Below are 17500 nucleotides of genomic sequence, written 5' to 3' on the forward strand. Positions count from 1 at the left end.
GAGGGGGTGATGAAATGAGGAAAAAAGGGGAGACGAGAAGAAGATATAACGATGTAAGATGAAAGAAAGGGAGCGAAGAGAGGAAGTAATAGCAAAATAAGGAAGAAAAGGTTGAAGAAGAGGAAAAATACGAAATATGGAAGAAAATGAAGAGACAACGAAATAAGAAAAATAAGGAGAGAAGGGAATAAAGACCCAAAGAAAGAAGAGAGGAGAAGAAGGGGATGAGAAGATAAGCGAGAAAAACAGAGGGAAACTAGAAGAGAGATCACGTAGGGAGAGGGAAGAGAAGGCAGGGAGAGGGAGGAGGAAAAGAGGGGAGAGAGAGTGGAAAGAAGGGAGGAAGAGGGGGACATATTAACGAGAAACAGTACAACAGCAATTGCCAGAGGGTTGTGCAAGGGAAGTTTATTGCTCACGAACACCATTTCCTATTGTATTGTTGCATCCGTTGACAGGAAATCAATTTCAGCCCAACTCTAGGGTTATATAACAAGTGAACAGAAACAATTAATGAACTTTGATGCTGTTATCACTATCAGTATAATCATTGCTATCAGTGTCTGTTTAATTATTATTATCATGATTATTACTATTACATTATCATTTTCGTTATCAGTATCATCAAAATTATTATGATAGTTGTTCATAGTATTATCTTAATTACTATTATTACTACCATTTATCATCCTTATTATTATTATTATTATTATTATTATCATTATTATTATCATTACTATTATTATCATTACCATCACTGTTATCATTATCACTATTATTATTGCTATCATTATTATCATTATTATCATTATCATCATTATCATCATCACCATTACTATTATTATCATTATCATCATCCTCACCATCATTCTTGTTTCTATCATCTTTACTGTTACTTTTACTCATCATCAATATCATTACTGAATTTATTGCTGCCACCCTTATCTTCACTGTCATAATAATCATGAAAACAATGACCTTTACCATCACAATCATCACCACCTCCATCCATGCCATGCTGTTGGAGCGGTGAAGCAAAATTTCCTTCTCGCTTCGTCCGTGCTTCTTTCTTGCTTGACTCGCGCTCCATGCTTGCTTCATTCTCACTTCACTCTCGCAGCGATTTCAAAGTGAGGATAATGAGGCGAGACGCTTCAGGCAAGCACGACGGGGCTTGCAACGGTACACTGATCAGACCTGTCCACAGCCTCGAAAGTTTTCTTAAAAGTCTCTCTCTCTTTCTCTCTCTCTCTCTCTCTCTCTCTCTCTCTCTCTCTCTCTCTCTCTCTCTCTCTCTCTCTCTCTCTCTCTCTCTCTCTCTCTCTCTCTATGTTTCTATCTTTCTCTTTATGTTTTTTTCTCTCTGCCTATCTGTCTGCCTGTCTCTCTTTCTTTCTTTCTCCCCTTCCCTCTCCCTCTTGCGAGCACGAATCTGCATGTATAAGTATACACACAAACACGCCATCGCGCACACAAGACTTCCCTCGCCCGTCCGAAATCCGCGACTGCTCAGCTCGCTCTCCCGATGCGACCCTCTCCCCCGATGCGACCCTCTCCCCCGGAGGAAAGGGCCAGCGGGAGCGACGGCGACAGGCAGGGGATACGGACGCAGCGTCATATTGGATCCGGCTGAAGGTTCTGCGACGTGTAACTTATCTCTGATCTCTGCATTAGGCGATGTGGTTTTATGCAAGGGCATTTGGTTGGTTGACTGTCTGCGCGAGACAGACAGTCAACCATTGTGTGTGTATGTGTGTGTGTGTGTGTGTGTGTGTGTGTGTGTGTGTGTGTGTGTGTGTGTGTGTGTGTGTACCTCTATCTATCTATCTATCTATATATCTATCTACATAAATATATATATTTACATATTTATACACACACACACACACACACACACAAATATATATATATATATATATATATATATATATATATATATATATATATATATATGTCAGATACTACATATACAAATCAACGTCTGTATTTCTACTTCTATACTTATATTAATATGTATATCACAAACTATATCAAGGGGAGGGGGAGGGGGAGGGGGCGAGAAAGGAGGAGGGGAGGGGGAGAATAGGGGAGGGGAGGGGGCGAGAAAGGAGGAGGGGAGGGGGAGAATAGGGGAGGGGAGGGGGCGAGAAAGGAGGAGGGGAGGGGAAGGGAATGTGGGAGGGAGACAAGCAGAGGACAAGCCTTGTGTAGTGAATGTCAGAGTGCCAGAGGGAGCCCTCTTGGGCGGGCGCTGGGGCCGGCGGGGTCACAGCACGATCGCAGGAGGTACATGTTCGCTCGCACACGCACGCACGCACGCTTGCACGCACGCACGCACGGTCAGACATACCTTCACCTCCCTTAGGCAAGTTTTTGCTGCCCATGTAAGATAAATTTGCATAAATGCACGCACGTACTCACAATATGTGTGTGTGTGTGTGTGTGTGTGTGTGTGTGTGTGTGTGTGTGTGTGTGTGTGTGTGTGTGTGTAAGCATGTATAATGTATATACATACCGATGTCTATACGTAAATAATCATGATGATTTTCGGATCTAATCCCTTGCATTCCACCACATTTCCGCATTTAAAAAAAGATAATGAGCAACCTTCCACAACCCGAAAAGCTTTTAAGTTTAAAAAATAAACTGCCACCCTTTTTTTTCCCTTTCAAAAACCCCCCCCTAAACAAAAAAAATAAACAAAAAAGGGGGGGGGGTTCCCCCTTTTTTTTCTCCCCCCCTTTTTCCCCCTCCCTTCCCCTCCTACTTTCCTCCACCCCCCCCCCTTCCCCCCCACTCCTCCTCCCTCCCCCCAATTTTTCTCCCATTTTTTCTTCCCCCTTCTCCATTTTTTTGTTTTTTTGTTTTTTTTGGGTTTTTTTTTTTCTTTTTTTCCCCCTTCCCTTCGTTTTTCTGTTTTTTCACTTTCCCTTGCTTCCCCCTTTCCCTTTTTGCTTTTCTCCCTTCCTTTCACCTTCCCCTTTTTTCTTTTTTTTCCCTTTCCTTTTTTAATTTTTTCCCCGGGCTTTTTTCGGGTCTCTTTTTTTTCCCCCCTTCCATTCTCCCAAATTTTCTTTGGCCCCCACCCCTCCCTCCTTTCTCCCCACCTCGGGGCCCTGCTTTTCTCTCTCTCTCCTCCTCTCTCTCTCCTCTTTTTCCTCTCTCTTTCTCTCTCTCTCTCTCTTTTTTCTCCCTCCTCTCTCCTTTTTCTCTCTTCTTTCCCCTTCCTCTCTCTCTCTCTCTCTCTCTCCTTTTCCTCTCTCCCCTTTCCTCTCCTCTCCTCTCCCCCTCTTTTCCCTTTTCTCCCCCCCCTTCCCAAACCCCTTTTTTTCCCCCCCCCCCCCCCCCCCTTTTCTTCCCCCGGGTCTACAATCCGTACAGAAATTTCATTTCCCAGTACAAACAAAATCTCTTCATATATGATGGAAATGTGATTATTATTTTTTTCCCATAAAATGCAATAGCAATGAGAGAGATACAATAAACAGAGAAAAGGAAAAGGCAAAAGACAAGACTATTAAAAAAGAAAAGTTTAGAGAAATTAATTCTTAAAAAGTTGAGTTAGAGAAATAAATAAAAGAGAGACAAAACACACAAGAAAAAGAAAATGAGGAAGATAAAGAGGAAGATAAAGTGACAGAAATAAAATTTTAAAAATATTACTGTCTGTCAGAAACTCCAGCCGCCGTGAATTACGTCTCCGCCCCGTCCCGCGATCATCTTAACATCTTCTCTCTTCTGTCCCTAGATATTCATCTTTTTCTCTTTCTCTCTCGCTCTTTAGCTATCTTTATCCTTTTCTCTCCCTCCCTCCCTCTCCCTCTCCCTCCCTCCCTCCCTCCTTCCCTCTCTCTCTCTCTCTCTCTCTCTCTCTCTCTCTCTCTCTCTCTCTCTCTCTCTCTCTCTCTCTCTCTCTCTCTCTCTCTCTCTCTCTCTCTCTCTCTCTCTCTCTCTCTCTCTCTCTCTCTCTCTCTCTCTCTCTCTCTCTCTCTCTCTCTCCCTCTCTCTCTCTCTCTAGTGACCTGTTCTCGTGATATCTCTCGCCTCACATACCAGAAAAGCCATATGTTTCTTATCTTACAGCAACTCCACTATCCTCCGCGACTCCAACAGGTCTACAGCCGTGACAATAACGAAGTGACCTTAGAACAGGCTAATTCAACCCTTATTGTTCGCAACCTGTTCCCATGCTGTTATTCTGATGTCTATATAATTATGTCTTGTTTATACTCAAAATTTTCGTTAGAAAATGCTTATTCTGAATCACTAAGTATGTTATTCAAATGTCTTTATGTTTTATGAATACCCAGCATTTCTTTCTTCTCAACACGAAGCATTTTAGTCTTGTAAACTTAATAACCATAACTCTCTTCACACATACAACTGTATACAAGGTACCCTTGTTCCTTCACCACGAAACCATCATGGGACCATGTGTATCCTTATTTGTGTTCATTCAAATTATTTCATGTTTGCCATTATGAAATGTTTCAAAACGAATTTTGGTTATAGAAATGTCTGAGCAGTCGACACAGATCACTCGCCCTCGCGGGCATGGCTCCTTCCTAGGCGCCTCTGCCTTGCCTGTCCTCTATATTCCAGCTACCGTACTCCCGTGCTAATAAACTATAGAATCTGCGACAACTTTAACTCAACACATCGAAACCAAACTCACCACAACATTACATTGGTCCTAGTCTAGCAGGATAAAACTCCCCCTACATTACATTGGTGACAAACTAGTGGGACACACTTCCTGCTTTATATTACTCTCTCTCTCTCTGTCTTTCCTTTACCCCCTTCCTCTCCCCTCCCCCTACCCCTTTCCCAATTTACGGAACCCGAGGCCTAGCCGCCGTCTGGAAATAATGTCGCCGACGTCTGTCATAAGTTGCTCTGGTCTCCTGACGGAGGTTTATCTTCCCTCGGCGTCGGAGGCTGATGGGGCCGAGGCGAGAGGGGGGGGGGGGGAGTCGCTTTTGGTTTCTTTCTTTTCCTTCATTCCTCCATTCTTTTATTATTTTTGATAGATAGACAGACAGACACACACACACACACGCACACACACACACACACACACACACACACACACGCACACACACACACACACACACACACGCACACACACACACACACACACACACACACACGCACACACACACACACACACACACACACACACACATACACACACACACACACACGCACACACACACACACACACACACACACACACGCACACACACACACACGCACACACACACACACACACACACACACACACACACGCACACACACACACACACACACACACACACACACACACATATATATATATATATATATATATATATATATATATGATTTAATTATTTATATCTATCCACGTAAGGGCCAGGTCTCCGCTGCATATTTATGTAAATACGTTTTTTTCTTCGGGGATTCCAAACAGGAGCTTACGGTCATCTCAAGGAAAACAAGACAATGTACGTGCGGAGGCGTGCATCAGGGAAGAAGAGAGACGAAGGAAGAATTCCGATAAAACGGGGAATAAGGAGATAGATAACAAACTTATTGGCCGCCCGTGTACGTGTTTGTACGGGCGTACGCTTTGCCCGCCTAAATATTAATATTTTTTTCCACTCCCGGGCCTACACTGTCACCATGTTGTAAGGAGAACAGTGCACAGCATGATTCCACCAGCCAATGCCCCTGCGTGGGCGTGGGCGTGGGCGTGGGCGTGGGCGGTGCTGTGTGAACACCGAAACACGGGAGGCTAAAGCATCGAAATTCTTAAAGGTGGGAGATTCATTCATTCAAAGACGTGGTTTAGACGAAGAAACATTTTTCTTCTTCTCTCTTTTTCGGCTTTCTTTTCCCTCTAAAGCGGGGATCAAAGTGTACAAGACATTTGTGATATTTCTCGAGTCGCAATTAATTCATCCTTTCATCCTCATGGTTAAAAGTTTCTGCAAGATGTACGACAAGTTTCGATTTGCGATTGAGTCGCCCTCTCTTCCTCCTCCTTCTCTTACTCTTCCTTTCATCCTCTTCATTTCCAGCCGCAAATACCGCTATACAAGAGATGATAAAAGCCCTAATTGGCTACCGTGTCACAGTAACGAAGTTTCGTCACTGCCACTTTAGGAAACACTGAAAGTCAGGTTTCGATTTCTGTCTCTGTCTGTTCTCTCTTCCCTTTGCCCTCGAGCCTTTCCTCTCTCCCTTTCCCGTCACGGACCTCCCCTTCTCTCTCTCTCTCATTTTCTCCACGCAGGCCACCCCTTCACCCCTCCCCCTCCCGCAGAGGACCCCCCTCCACCTCCTCACGCCCGGGATTGCATAGCATCGGCCCCTTCAAGGCAAGCCACTTGGCAACGACTGCGATGAAGACAACTAACGGCATCGCCTCCCCGACATTCCCTTCTCTCTTCCCCCTACACCTTTACCCCTTACTCCTGACTCCCTTCATCTCCTCTCGCTCTCGCTCTCTCTCGCTCTCGCTCTCTCTCGCTCTCTCTCTCTCTCTCTCTCTCTCTCTCTCTCTCTCTCTCTCTCTCTCTCTCTCTCTCTCTCTCTCTCTCTCTCTCTCTCTCTCTCTCTCTCTCTCTCTCTCTCTCTCTCTCTCTCTCTCTCTCTCTCTCTCTCTCTCCTCTCCCTCTCTCCTCCCTCCCTCCCTCCCTCCCTATCTTTCTCTTTCTCTCCTTCTCCCCCCCCTCTACTTCGTTCCCTTCCAACTTCCCTTTCCATCTTCCCTTCCCTTCCCCTCTCCTTCCACTTCCTCCTTCCCCCTTACCTCTCTTCCTTATTCCTACTCTTTCCTATTCCTCCCTCGTTCCCTTCCCCCTCTTCTTGCCTTCCCCCCGTTTATGTAAGGTAGAAAATCTCGCCCGTTATCTCTGCCTGGATGAGCTCTATAGGGCCGATGTTGTCATTGCGCATCACCTCCGTCCTGAAGCGTGCTAGGTCGGAGGTCGTAGCAATTCGTTACGAGAAAATCGGCTTTAAGAGCGTGCTATTTCATATATCCCTTTCTTCTTCCCTATAGCCTACTTCTTTTTACCTTCTGTTCCTCTTCCTTTCTTACTTATGTCTGTCGTTTCTTTCCTTTCTCTCTTACTCCTCTCTCTCTCTCTCTCTCTCTTCCTCACCCCTTCTCCCCCTCCTCTCTCTCATCTTCCCTCTTCCTCTCTCTTCCCACCTACCTTTCATATTCTTTCTCATTCTTCCCTTCCCTCTCTTCCAATTCCTTTTATGTCTTATTTTTTTCTTTCGACTGAATCTATCGTTTGGTGAACCCGATGACCTTTCACGATCTCAGGCCGTTCTCCCCTCTTCTTTCATCCCGTTTATCATATTCCCTCGCCTCCTCTCATTCTCGTTGAATCATCTTCTCTTTGTTTGTTTGTTTCTATGTCTGTCTGTCTGTCTCTCTCTCTTGCGAATATTGTTTTCTTTCTTGTTTCCCTGTGTTTTATTTGATTTTGCTTTTGTTTTACCTATCTCCTGCTCATTTTCTCTCTCTCTCTCTTTCTTTCTGTTTGTCTATCTGGCTTCTCTCTTTCTACTTTTCTTTCCTCCTCCTTCCCTATCTCCTCCCATCTTCACCCTCTTCCCATCCCCTCCCTCTCCTCCGTCCTTCTCTTCCTCCATTTCTCCCACCCTTTCTCGCATAACCTCCAATCCTACCCTACGTCCCTTCTCTCCCCCTCCTTCCTTCCCCTTATTATCATGTTCCCCTCTTATCATTTCGCAGCGATCTCTTCTGACGAGGCAGTCTGCACAAACTTCTGCGGCTGGTGAGGGGAAGCCCACGGCTCCCTACGGTCGAGGTGGGGAGATAAATAACGAATTACAGCATAATTATTTTAATGGCGTGCGGTTGAAAATCTCATTCAAATGGAAATTACAGTTTTCTAAAAATGTATGAAAATCATAAAACTGTGAAGAATCAGGTAGACAAATCTCATGAAAATAATTATGATATGATAATTTACCTAGGCATAATGACTGAAAAGATATTGTAATGAAATAACCTTTCAAAAATAATCCTAGCAATGACACGGGTGAGCTAATCTCATGATGAATATTAGGATCAGATATTTCATCGGCACAATGTGATTAAAAAGACACCGAAGGACGAATCTTAAGCAATTAAATAGATCAAAGGCAACACTAATTACATGAAAGGGAATTATTAATTGTTCTAAAATAGAGGTTAACGAGAAAGTGACTTAATCGTCATGTTATATTCATAGATTTCAATCTACAGAGTTAAGAACGGGAATTAAAAAGCAGCTGTATGTTTAAACACGCGAATGAACTTCTGGAGTTTTTACTTTCTCTCTCTCTCTCTCTCTCTCTCTCTCTCTCTCTCTCTCTCTCTCTCTCTCTCTCTCTCTCTCTCTCTCTCTCTCTCTCTCTCTCTCTCTTAGCGTCTCTGTCTCTGTCTCTGTCTCTGTCTCACACACACACACACATATACATATACATTACATATATATATATATATATATATATATATATATATAAACATATATGCAAACACACACACACACACACACACACACACACATATATATATATATATATATATATATATATATATATTTATACACATGTATATGTATATATGTATATATATGTATATACAAGTATAAATGTATGTATGTATGTGTATATGTATGAATGTATGTGATGTCTCTATACCAGTTCATGTGTGTGAGTATGCATGTTGGTATAAGCATATACACCTGTGAATGACCGAGCGTGTCTACGTCGACGTACACATTCCCCTCCTGCACTGTGGACAGCGACCCTACACAGAAACGTATCCTCCAGCAGCGGCCGTTCACAAACCCATCAACATAACTACATGCTTTATTCCAGAGCCGGTTAATAGCCACATTTCCATTAGCTATAAACGTTTAACGGACAAAAGCCAAACGTTACTATGAGCGAACCGTTTGCATATGGATCTCCAGTAGAAATATCGCCTGTTTAACCCAACGCGAATTTCTATTGTTTACCTAAATGAGGTTCTGCCGTCCTTTGTTTTGTTTATAGGAGGTTGTATTGTGCCCAGGCATTGCTCGTTGGGAAGCGGTATTTCTTCCCAGATTGCTGTATCCCTAAAGTCTATTCTGTTTTGTGATCTGCTTTCCTCTCCCCCTCTCTGTCTGTTTGTCTATTTATTCGTTTGCTTTTTAACTCCTCTCTATTTCGCTTTTCTCCTCGTTCGCTCGTCTTCCATCTACTCGTCTGACTCATCTCTTTATGCATTCTTCTTTCTGTCTGTCTATTCATATATTTATATATTATTTCGATTCACCGCCCTCTGTTTTTTTTTTGTTTTTTTTTTCTTGTTTATTTCCATCTACTTATCTATTTATTAATTCAACTCGCCACTTTCTTCTCTCTCTCAATCTATCCATTTACTAATCTGTCATAACCACTCTATCTTTGCTTACTTATTTCTTTCTATTAGGATTCATAATATCATTATCATTAGAGTAATCATTACTGTCACCATCATTAATTATCATCGCTATCAGTAAGAGCAATAAGAAATTATCAGTAATGTTATAATTATCATAATTTTCACTTCTTCCCCGTTTCGCCGTCAGCATCTTTCTTCGGAAGACCCTCTTATTTTCAAATCCTCTTTATTCAGATTAATTTTTACTTCCTGCACACACATCCGAGGCTGAACGAACCCCGAGGCCTATTATGTACAGAAGGTAAGCGGATAGACGCTATTCACTGGGTATGTGAGAGAGAGAATGATCGACTATTGTGTGTTTTGTGTTTGTTTGTTTGTTTGTTTGCTTGCTTGCTTGTGTATGTGTGTTTGTGTATGTGTGTGTGTGTGTGTGTGTGTGTGTGTGTGTGTGTGTGTCTGTCTGTTCATGATATTAAAGCATCACCTAAAAATATATGATAATGATAACAAGCAAATACATTAGTTTCCTTATTTCCAAAGGAATTATATGAACTTCCTCATTAACGTAATCCTCTCGTTGAAAGGTTAATACTAACAAGGTAGGAGTTTAAAGAAATTAAACATTTGTGTTTTTGTATTCTAAATTGACTTTGAACTGTATTCGCTAAGCACCGTGTATGTCAGTGTGTCTCGACGTAAGCATTATATCTGCATGTATTTCTGTCTGTGTAAGCCTGTGTATGTCTGTGTAGTCACATTTTTCTTTGTTTGACTGCCTAATAATGATACTAACGACGATAACAATATTAATCATGATGATGATATTTTTAATAATGCTGTATATAGATAGATAGATAGATATAGTATGTACATGTGTATGGGTGTATATATATATATTATATATATATATATATATATATATGTATGCATATACATATGTTTATATATCTATGCATATACATATGTATGCATATACATATGTATACATATACATTTGTATGCATATACATATGTATACATATACATGTGTGTGTCTGTATTTATATATGCATATATATTCAGTTATATAAGTATTTCAATTATTTTTTTTAGAACCATTAGATGAAATGGCAAGGCTGTTGTTGACTGATCAACTTGTGTTGCAGAGCAAACAAAGAGTTAAGACTCGAGGCTCCGCGGGAGAACTCAGAGGATTGAATTAAGTTTGGGAAAAAATATGTTTATCCTCTATCACTATTCTCATTGTATGGTTTGTTCGCGCGTGTGATTGACATATAATTTTCCTTCTTAATATTTCATTTATTTGTTCATTTATCTATGTTGTTTATTTTTTTCCTTTCGTTTAATTTTCTATGTATTTATTTCCTTTCGTATTTTTTCTTTTTCTTTTTCTTCCCTTCCATTTTGAATTTTCCTTTTTCACTTCACTCTAAATGTATATTATCGTCTATTTTGTTTAGATTCCTAACCTGAGTATGTATGTATGTATGTATGTATGTATGTATGTATGTATGTATGCATGTATGTATGTATGTATGTATGTATGTATGCGCGTGCGTTCGTTCGTGTGTGCCTGGGGGGGGGGGGGGGGGCAGGTATGAGTCCTTATTCAGGAGGAAGGCAGAGGAGGACGGTAAATGCCAGACATATGCCTTTCATCAATATGTATTATCCTTAAATACGCGTAAGTTGCTCATTTCATTCTTATATTCAATACAGCAAAGCCTTGTATGCTGTTCTAGACTGTTGCCCTTCGTATTAGATGCTGTATACAAATCTCCTTTTGAATGACTATGGAACACACATATGGAGAGAGAGAACGGGGGAGAGGGAGGGAAGGAGGGGGAGAGGGAGAGAGGGAGAGAGGGAGAGAGGAAGGGAGAGGGAGAGGGAGAGAGAGAGAGAGAGAGAGAGAGAGAGAGAGAGAGAGAGAGAGAGAGAGAGAGAGAGAGAGAGAAAGAGAAAGAGAGAGAGAGAGAGGATGGGGTAAAGAGAGAGAAAGGACGATATTTAGAAAAATAAAGGTACAAATATTCATGAAAGGAATTTTGCTTTAATATTTGTCGTGATTATTTTTTTCTCTCACACAAGTTTAAAAAATCACACATAGAACTTCACACACCCATTATCATGATGTAATTTTCTAACCAAGCCATCACAGCATCAATAATGACATCAAGCGTCCCATAGTCTTTGCATACACCGGCATCACCAGCAAGCGATTTCCTTAAGGCATTTATTAAATCGTGGAATCGAAAATCAAATATCGCATAGCGTAATTGCAACGGATTCAGGTTATTAAATCCATAGAATTCAAAGCAGAATTGAATACCGTAAGGTTGAATTATTACTGGGTTTCATGACCAGCACTGACGACGGAGACTAGAGTTGGAATCTGGTGAGTGGAATATTGTGATTTCCATAAGCGTTGTCTGGTGGTTATTATGAACTGATGGCTTTAACTTAGAGGACCGGGCCTGTCTGATATTCCTGTAATGCGGTTATTGCCAGATACTGCCATGGCAATTTGCTTATTTGTCATTGTCATGTCATTTTCATTTTCTTTTACATCTATTCCTTCTGGTTTCTTTTTTTTTTTTCTTCCTCATTTATTTTTAATTGGCATATTTTAAAAATTTCTTCCCTACCCCATTTCTCTGTGTGGCGCAATGACAGCGTTTTCGTCTAGCAAGCTTGCTGACCCGCGTTCAGTTCCTCCACCGCCAGTGGACGGTAAACCCGGCAATCCCTTTACACGAGGGGTAATTTAGAATCAACCAAACTGCCTGTCACACCAAACATAAGAATAACCATTGTAACAAATGGAGTTAAATTAAATTGAATTGAAATTTTCACTTTTCTCTTACTGACACCCTCATACGTTTTCCTTTTCTCATATTCCCCGTAAGTCATCATTCCTCATAATTAATTTTCAACTCTTTATTCCCTTACAAACACACACTATATATATATTTTTTAAATCTTCATGAACGTATTTTGTTTCACTTCTTTATACTTTCCTAATTTATCTTCCACTTCTCATCCTCATTCTTCTCATTTCTTTCACTTCCTCATTTCCCTCTCTTCCCTTCCATATATTCTCTTTTTCACATATACCTAATATTTCCCGATTTCCCTTCCTTCCTAATACAATTTCTTCCCTAATACATTTTTTTTTTCGTTTGCTTCCTCATCTCCCGCCCCCCTTGTTCCATCCTCTTTCGTCTTCACTAATAACTAAGACCACCTAAGCATTACGATAATCAGGACTCCCCATTTTTTCCTCTCTGTCTCCTCTTCCATCTTTAGAAAATGGGATTCTTGGAAATTTCCCTTGGGACCTAAAAAAGGGGTGTGGAGGGAGGGGGGGGGGGCGCTAAACAAAATCAAAATAAGACAATAAAAATGACGAGATTGTCATTTGTGTGAGTACGCCTGGAGGAAATTGTAAAACCCCATCCCTTACCAGCCCCATTAACCAACCCTCCCTCCCTATCTATTCAACGTCTCTTTCTTTCCTTCTTTCCCCAACTGCTCTTCCCTTCTCTTTTGCTATTCCCTCCTTCTCCCTCCTTCCACCCTAACCTTTCCATTTCAATCCGCTTTCCTGCTTCCTTCCTTTCCCAGCTACGCTCCCTCTTCTCTTTCCTCTCAACCCTCCTTCTTCTTTTCCTTACCCATCGATCCTTCCCTTCTATCCTTCTTCCCCTCCCTTTCCCTAATCTATCCTTCCCTTCCCTTCCTACTTACCCATCTGCCTCTCAATCCGCACTGTCCTTCTCCTCCCTCTTCGCTATACCTTCCTCCATCCCTCCTCATTTCACCGTTTCCTCCTCACTAATTCCACCCCTTCCCCGTAAACTTTCCCCTTCTCTCTTATCCCTCTTCCCTCTCATCTCGTCCATCCACATTCCCCTTTTCCTTAGTTCTTCCTATGTTTCTCTTTTTTCCCACTTTGATTTTCCCTTTCCACTTATGCCTCCTTTTCCCTTCTTCCCTGGACCCTTACTTCTCTAACTTCTTTCCCTTCCTTCTTTGAGGTGGGGTGGGGGGGGGTGTAAAAGGGAGAGAGAGAGAGAGAGAGAGAGAGAGAGAGAGAGAGAGAGAGAGAGAGAGAGAGAGAGAGAGAGAGAGAGAGAGTTGTGGAATACTTGCAACAGGAAGTGACAATGTACATATATTTCATCTATGGTTTTCTAAAAAATCAGTACACATAAGCAGCAAAGCAAACAATTGGCAGATAACGCCAAAAGCAGGGTGTATATATATATATTTTTTTTTTTCATCGAGTTATTACGCATTCATGATGATATAGACGTTAATAAGTAATGTAGCGATGATAACGATGACAACTGTTTACATGAATGAGGAGTTATGCTATCAGTATGATCTGAGGCAAAGTCCAAATACTACATCTACAACGCCTACCAGCATTTATATTTCTACCTATTCAACACCATTGGACTAAGCATCACTTCTCTCATTGATCTAAGCAAGCTTACACAAAAGTCAGTACACGAAGAGTCTCCCCAACCTCCAGTGTCAAGCAGATTCTCCAAATCCACGATCTCTGATTGGCTAGAGTCGCTACTCGTGGCGCGCTTTGGTTGGCTGAAGACCGGGCCGGGAGGAACTCTGCCTGGCCTCTTATTGGCCGAGGACTGGGCCCTCCTCAGAAGCAGCTGTGCAATTAGCTCGTTTGCCGTCGGACTTCGTACTGCAACAACGAGAAGACGACTGTCACTTTACGAGCGGAGGGAGCTGGAAGGCCTACAAGAAGGGGCTGGGCCTAAGCTGTCTAGTCCTACCTGCCTGGGGAGGCCTTACCAATTGGTATAGGCCTAGCTAACCTACCTAGACCTGGTTTAGTTGGTCTAATCCTATCTGGTTTGTTTAGGTCTAGCCAATTGTCTAGGCCTAGATCATTGGCATAGTCCTAGTTGGTTTGTTTAGGCTTCGGCAAATAGGTATAGGCCTAGCCAACTTGCCTCGATATACTTATCTGGTTTAGCCTTCACTGATCTTCCAAACTCAACTATTTTTTTCGGATCTGAGATTAAGTAACAGGAAACATATGCTACTGACCTAAATAGCAAATGGTTCAATCAATATTAATGAACGGATATAAATTATTATCCAGTTTAATTGAAGAGGTTTTGAGAAATGATTACCTCAGTTCAAGAATTTTTAGATTTAAATGGCATCATGTCGGATATATTGGCCTCACATGCACATATTTCTCACACTAGAAATACTTATTCAGGACAATCAAAACTTGTGAAATGCCAAAAACAAACAAATGGGCTACAAACAGTCAATAAAACTAATTACAGTACAATATACAGCTGAATTAATAATATCTAAGAAGAAAAAATAAGTAACTTGTTTAATAATGTAGTTTATTGAGTATAAGGAGACAGGCCTACATAGTAACATAACACGAAAGAAAAAGGAACAAAATAAATATAAAATAAAATAAATACAAAAAATAAGTTAATAAATTGCAATCAATAAAATGTCAATGTGCACGATCCTTTTGTGACCAATATGTATGAAATGTAACAAACTAATATACTATATGACGAGTAAAAAAAAAAAAAAAAAAAAAAAAAAAAGTAGCGAAGACAGACAAAAAGACCGATAAAGAGAGAACGAAATAGAGAAACGTAAAGGAAAGAGAAAGCTTAAAAGAGTAACAATCCAAACTGTTCCGTCAGACATGTTGTTTACGCACTATATTAACGGCCAGTAATCACAGCTCCTATGATGGCCTCGTTGCTCATTGCCCGTGACTACTTGCATGACATTTCTCTCGCTTGTGTGAATAGTCTGTGGCTTCTTAAAATATTACATTCTTTAATTACTGTGGCTTCCCAGTGGCAGATGACGAGGTTCAACACAGTATGAATACGCCTTATAATGATGGTTCGTAGAATTTATTGTGGATGATATTTATCATTATTATATGAAGGTTGAGATGCGACGAAATCCCAGATAAGAAGGAAAGCTCGGCATTTAGGCATAGAAAACGCACGTGACGTGTGTTGTTTACGGAACTGTCACGACTGACTAACCGTGGCGGAAGTTTTCCTCTATAATTGTCGCCATAAATATGCGACTTGAGGAATTCAGCATAAGCTTTCTCGTTGCTGCGGACATAGAAAACGGGTCTTCGAATCTTCAGGGGGGGGGGGGGGGGCTATGATAGATTCCCTAGACTTTTTCCTCCCCCCCCCCCCCTCTCTCTCTCCTCTTCCTCTTCCTATCCCCCTTCTCCCATAATTCCTCCTTCTCCTCATCATCCTTGTCCTCCTCTTCACTCTATTACATCTCTCTTCGAGGAAAAAAAGCTCTTGCTCCATTTAATTCAATAATTACATTTGTTGCAGGAGTTCTCCTTTCCAGCAGTGTGAACGTTTCTCTCTCTCTCTCTCTCTGATTTCTGTTCATTCTATTTCCTTTTCCCCCACTTTCGGCTCGAGTGACTGACGGCCCCTGCAGCCTGCTCGCGCGGCCTCTCGCCTCGAAATCTTGAGATTGTGGCTGGCAGTACTTCTGAATTTCGAGCGAGGAGGTCGTTGGCCGCGTCTCTGCCGGTCTGCCTGCCTGTCTGTGTTGATGTGTATCTCTGTACGTATACATACATGGATGTATGTGTGTGGGGTTTTAGAGATAGAGACAGAGAGATGGATAGATAGATGTGTGTCCATACTTATATACACATATACAGGTGTGTGATTAAATATGTCTCTCTATCTATTTATCTATCTATGCATCTATATATATGTATGTGTATACACGCACACACACACACACATGCATGTGTTTGTTGTTTGCATGATTGCGTTAGTAATATATACAGATAAATTTATGGATTAATACATTGATTTGCTATTTTGAATACCTCTACGAGACCATGTTTTATTGTAATCCCCTTCCTCTATGTGTGTATAGCTGTGAGCGCATGGATATATGGAGAGACAGAGGTATGAATATCACTTTGTGCCTGTAAATATGTTATTCCGCTCTCAGCTCTATTGTCTAATATAGAGAACAGAGACTGCACTCTCCTCTTCCCTAACACTCCACTACTCCAGACATACACTGATCTTCCTTCTCTCCCCCTTCCCCTTGCTTTCCCCTTCTCCTTCTTCGTTATATCCTCCTCACATACGCAAATCCCTCCCCCCCCCCACCCTCTTTAGCCTCCTCTCCCTCCTTCCGCCTCATTATCGCTTAATCCTCTTCTCTCCTCTCCCTCTCTTCTTCCTCTCCCCTTTCTCTTCTCACTCTGTTTTCTCCCCCTTGTACACACTCTAATCCTCCTCTTCGCCCTCCTCTCCTCCCTCCTCCTCCTCCCTCCTCTTCTCCTCCTTCTCCTCCTCCCTCTTCCCTTCCACCCTCTCTACAGTTCTCAGATCCTCTCCTCCTCTCCTCTCTCTTTCCCCTTCTCCCCTTCTCTACCCTACCACCTCCAACCCCTCCTCCTTCCTTCCCTCTCCCCTCCCTTTCTCTCCCCTCTCCCATCCCTCGCTCTACCTCTCCCCTCCCTTTCTCCCCCTCTCTCCTCCCTCGCTCTACCTCTCCCCTCCCTTTCTCTCCCTCTCTCCTCCCTCTCCCCCCGCCGCCCGCCGCCCGCGCAACCCGGCCTCCCGCCTCGCCTCAGTGCCTCGTGAACACGGAAAGGTCACGGACGCCTCTCCCACATTTATCTCTACTTTCACCTCTTCCTCTTTATCTCCCCTTTCCCCTCTTCCCCTTTATCGCCCATTCCTTCCTTTCTTCTCCCCTTCCAGACGTATTTAATTTCCTTTCCCTCCTTTCCCCTCTTCTCTCAATTCCCCTCTTCCCCTGCATCTCCATCTCCTTCCTTCCTCTTTATTCCCCTCCCATCCCCCATTTATTTCCGTATCCCTCGTCCCTCTCCCCTCTCTCCCTTCCCTTTTCTTTCTCTCGCTAACCTTTATTTTCCCTCTTCTCCGTTCGTTTTCCACCTCAGTCTTCCTCCTCCTAATTCTACTTCTCTCTTCCCTCTCTCTCCTTATTCCTCTCCTTCTT

The 17500-nt window shown here is 42.2% G+C and overlaps 1 protein-coding gene across 3 annotated transcripts in view; it reads right to left on the bottom strand.

The window, feature by feature from the left end:
• Nucleotides 1-17500, bottom strand: part of LOC125032612 (C-type lectin 37Db-like) — a 57350-nt gene that overhangs the window by 16076 nt on the left and 23774 nt on the right. For 2 of the 3 annotated variants that reach the window (XM_047623873.1, XM_047623872.1), the window contains exon 2: nucleotides 13977-14159. The exons of the other annotated variant lie outside the window; for it this stretch is intronic. In XM_047623873.1, coding sequence (XP_047479829.1) covers nucleotides 13977-14159 — 183 coding nt within the window. The remainder of the gene's footprint in view (nucleotides 1-13976; nucleotides 14160-17500) is intronic. 3 annotated transcript variants of the gene reach the window in all.

Source organism: Penaeus chinensis, chromosome 14 (genome assembly GCF_019202785.1).
Source record: "Penaeus chinensis breed Huanghai No. 1 chromosome 14, ASM1920278v2, whole genome shotgun sequence".
Classification (NCBI taxonomy): domain Eukaryota; kingdom Metazoa; phylum Arthropoda; class Malacostraca; order Decapoda; family Penaeidae; genus Penaeus; species Penaeus chinensis.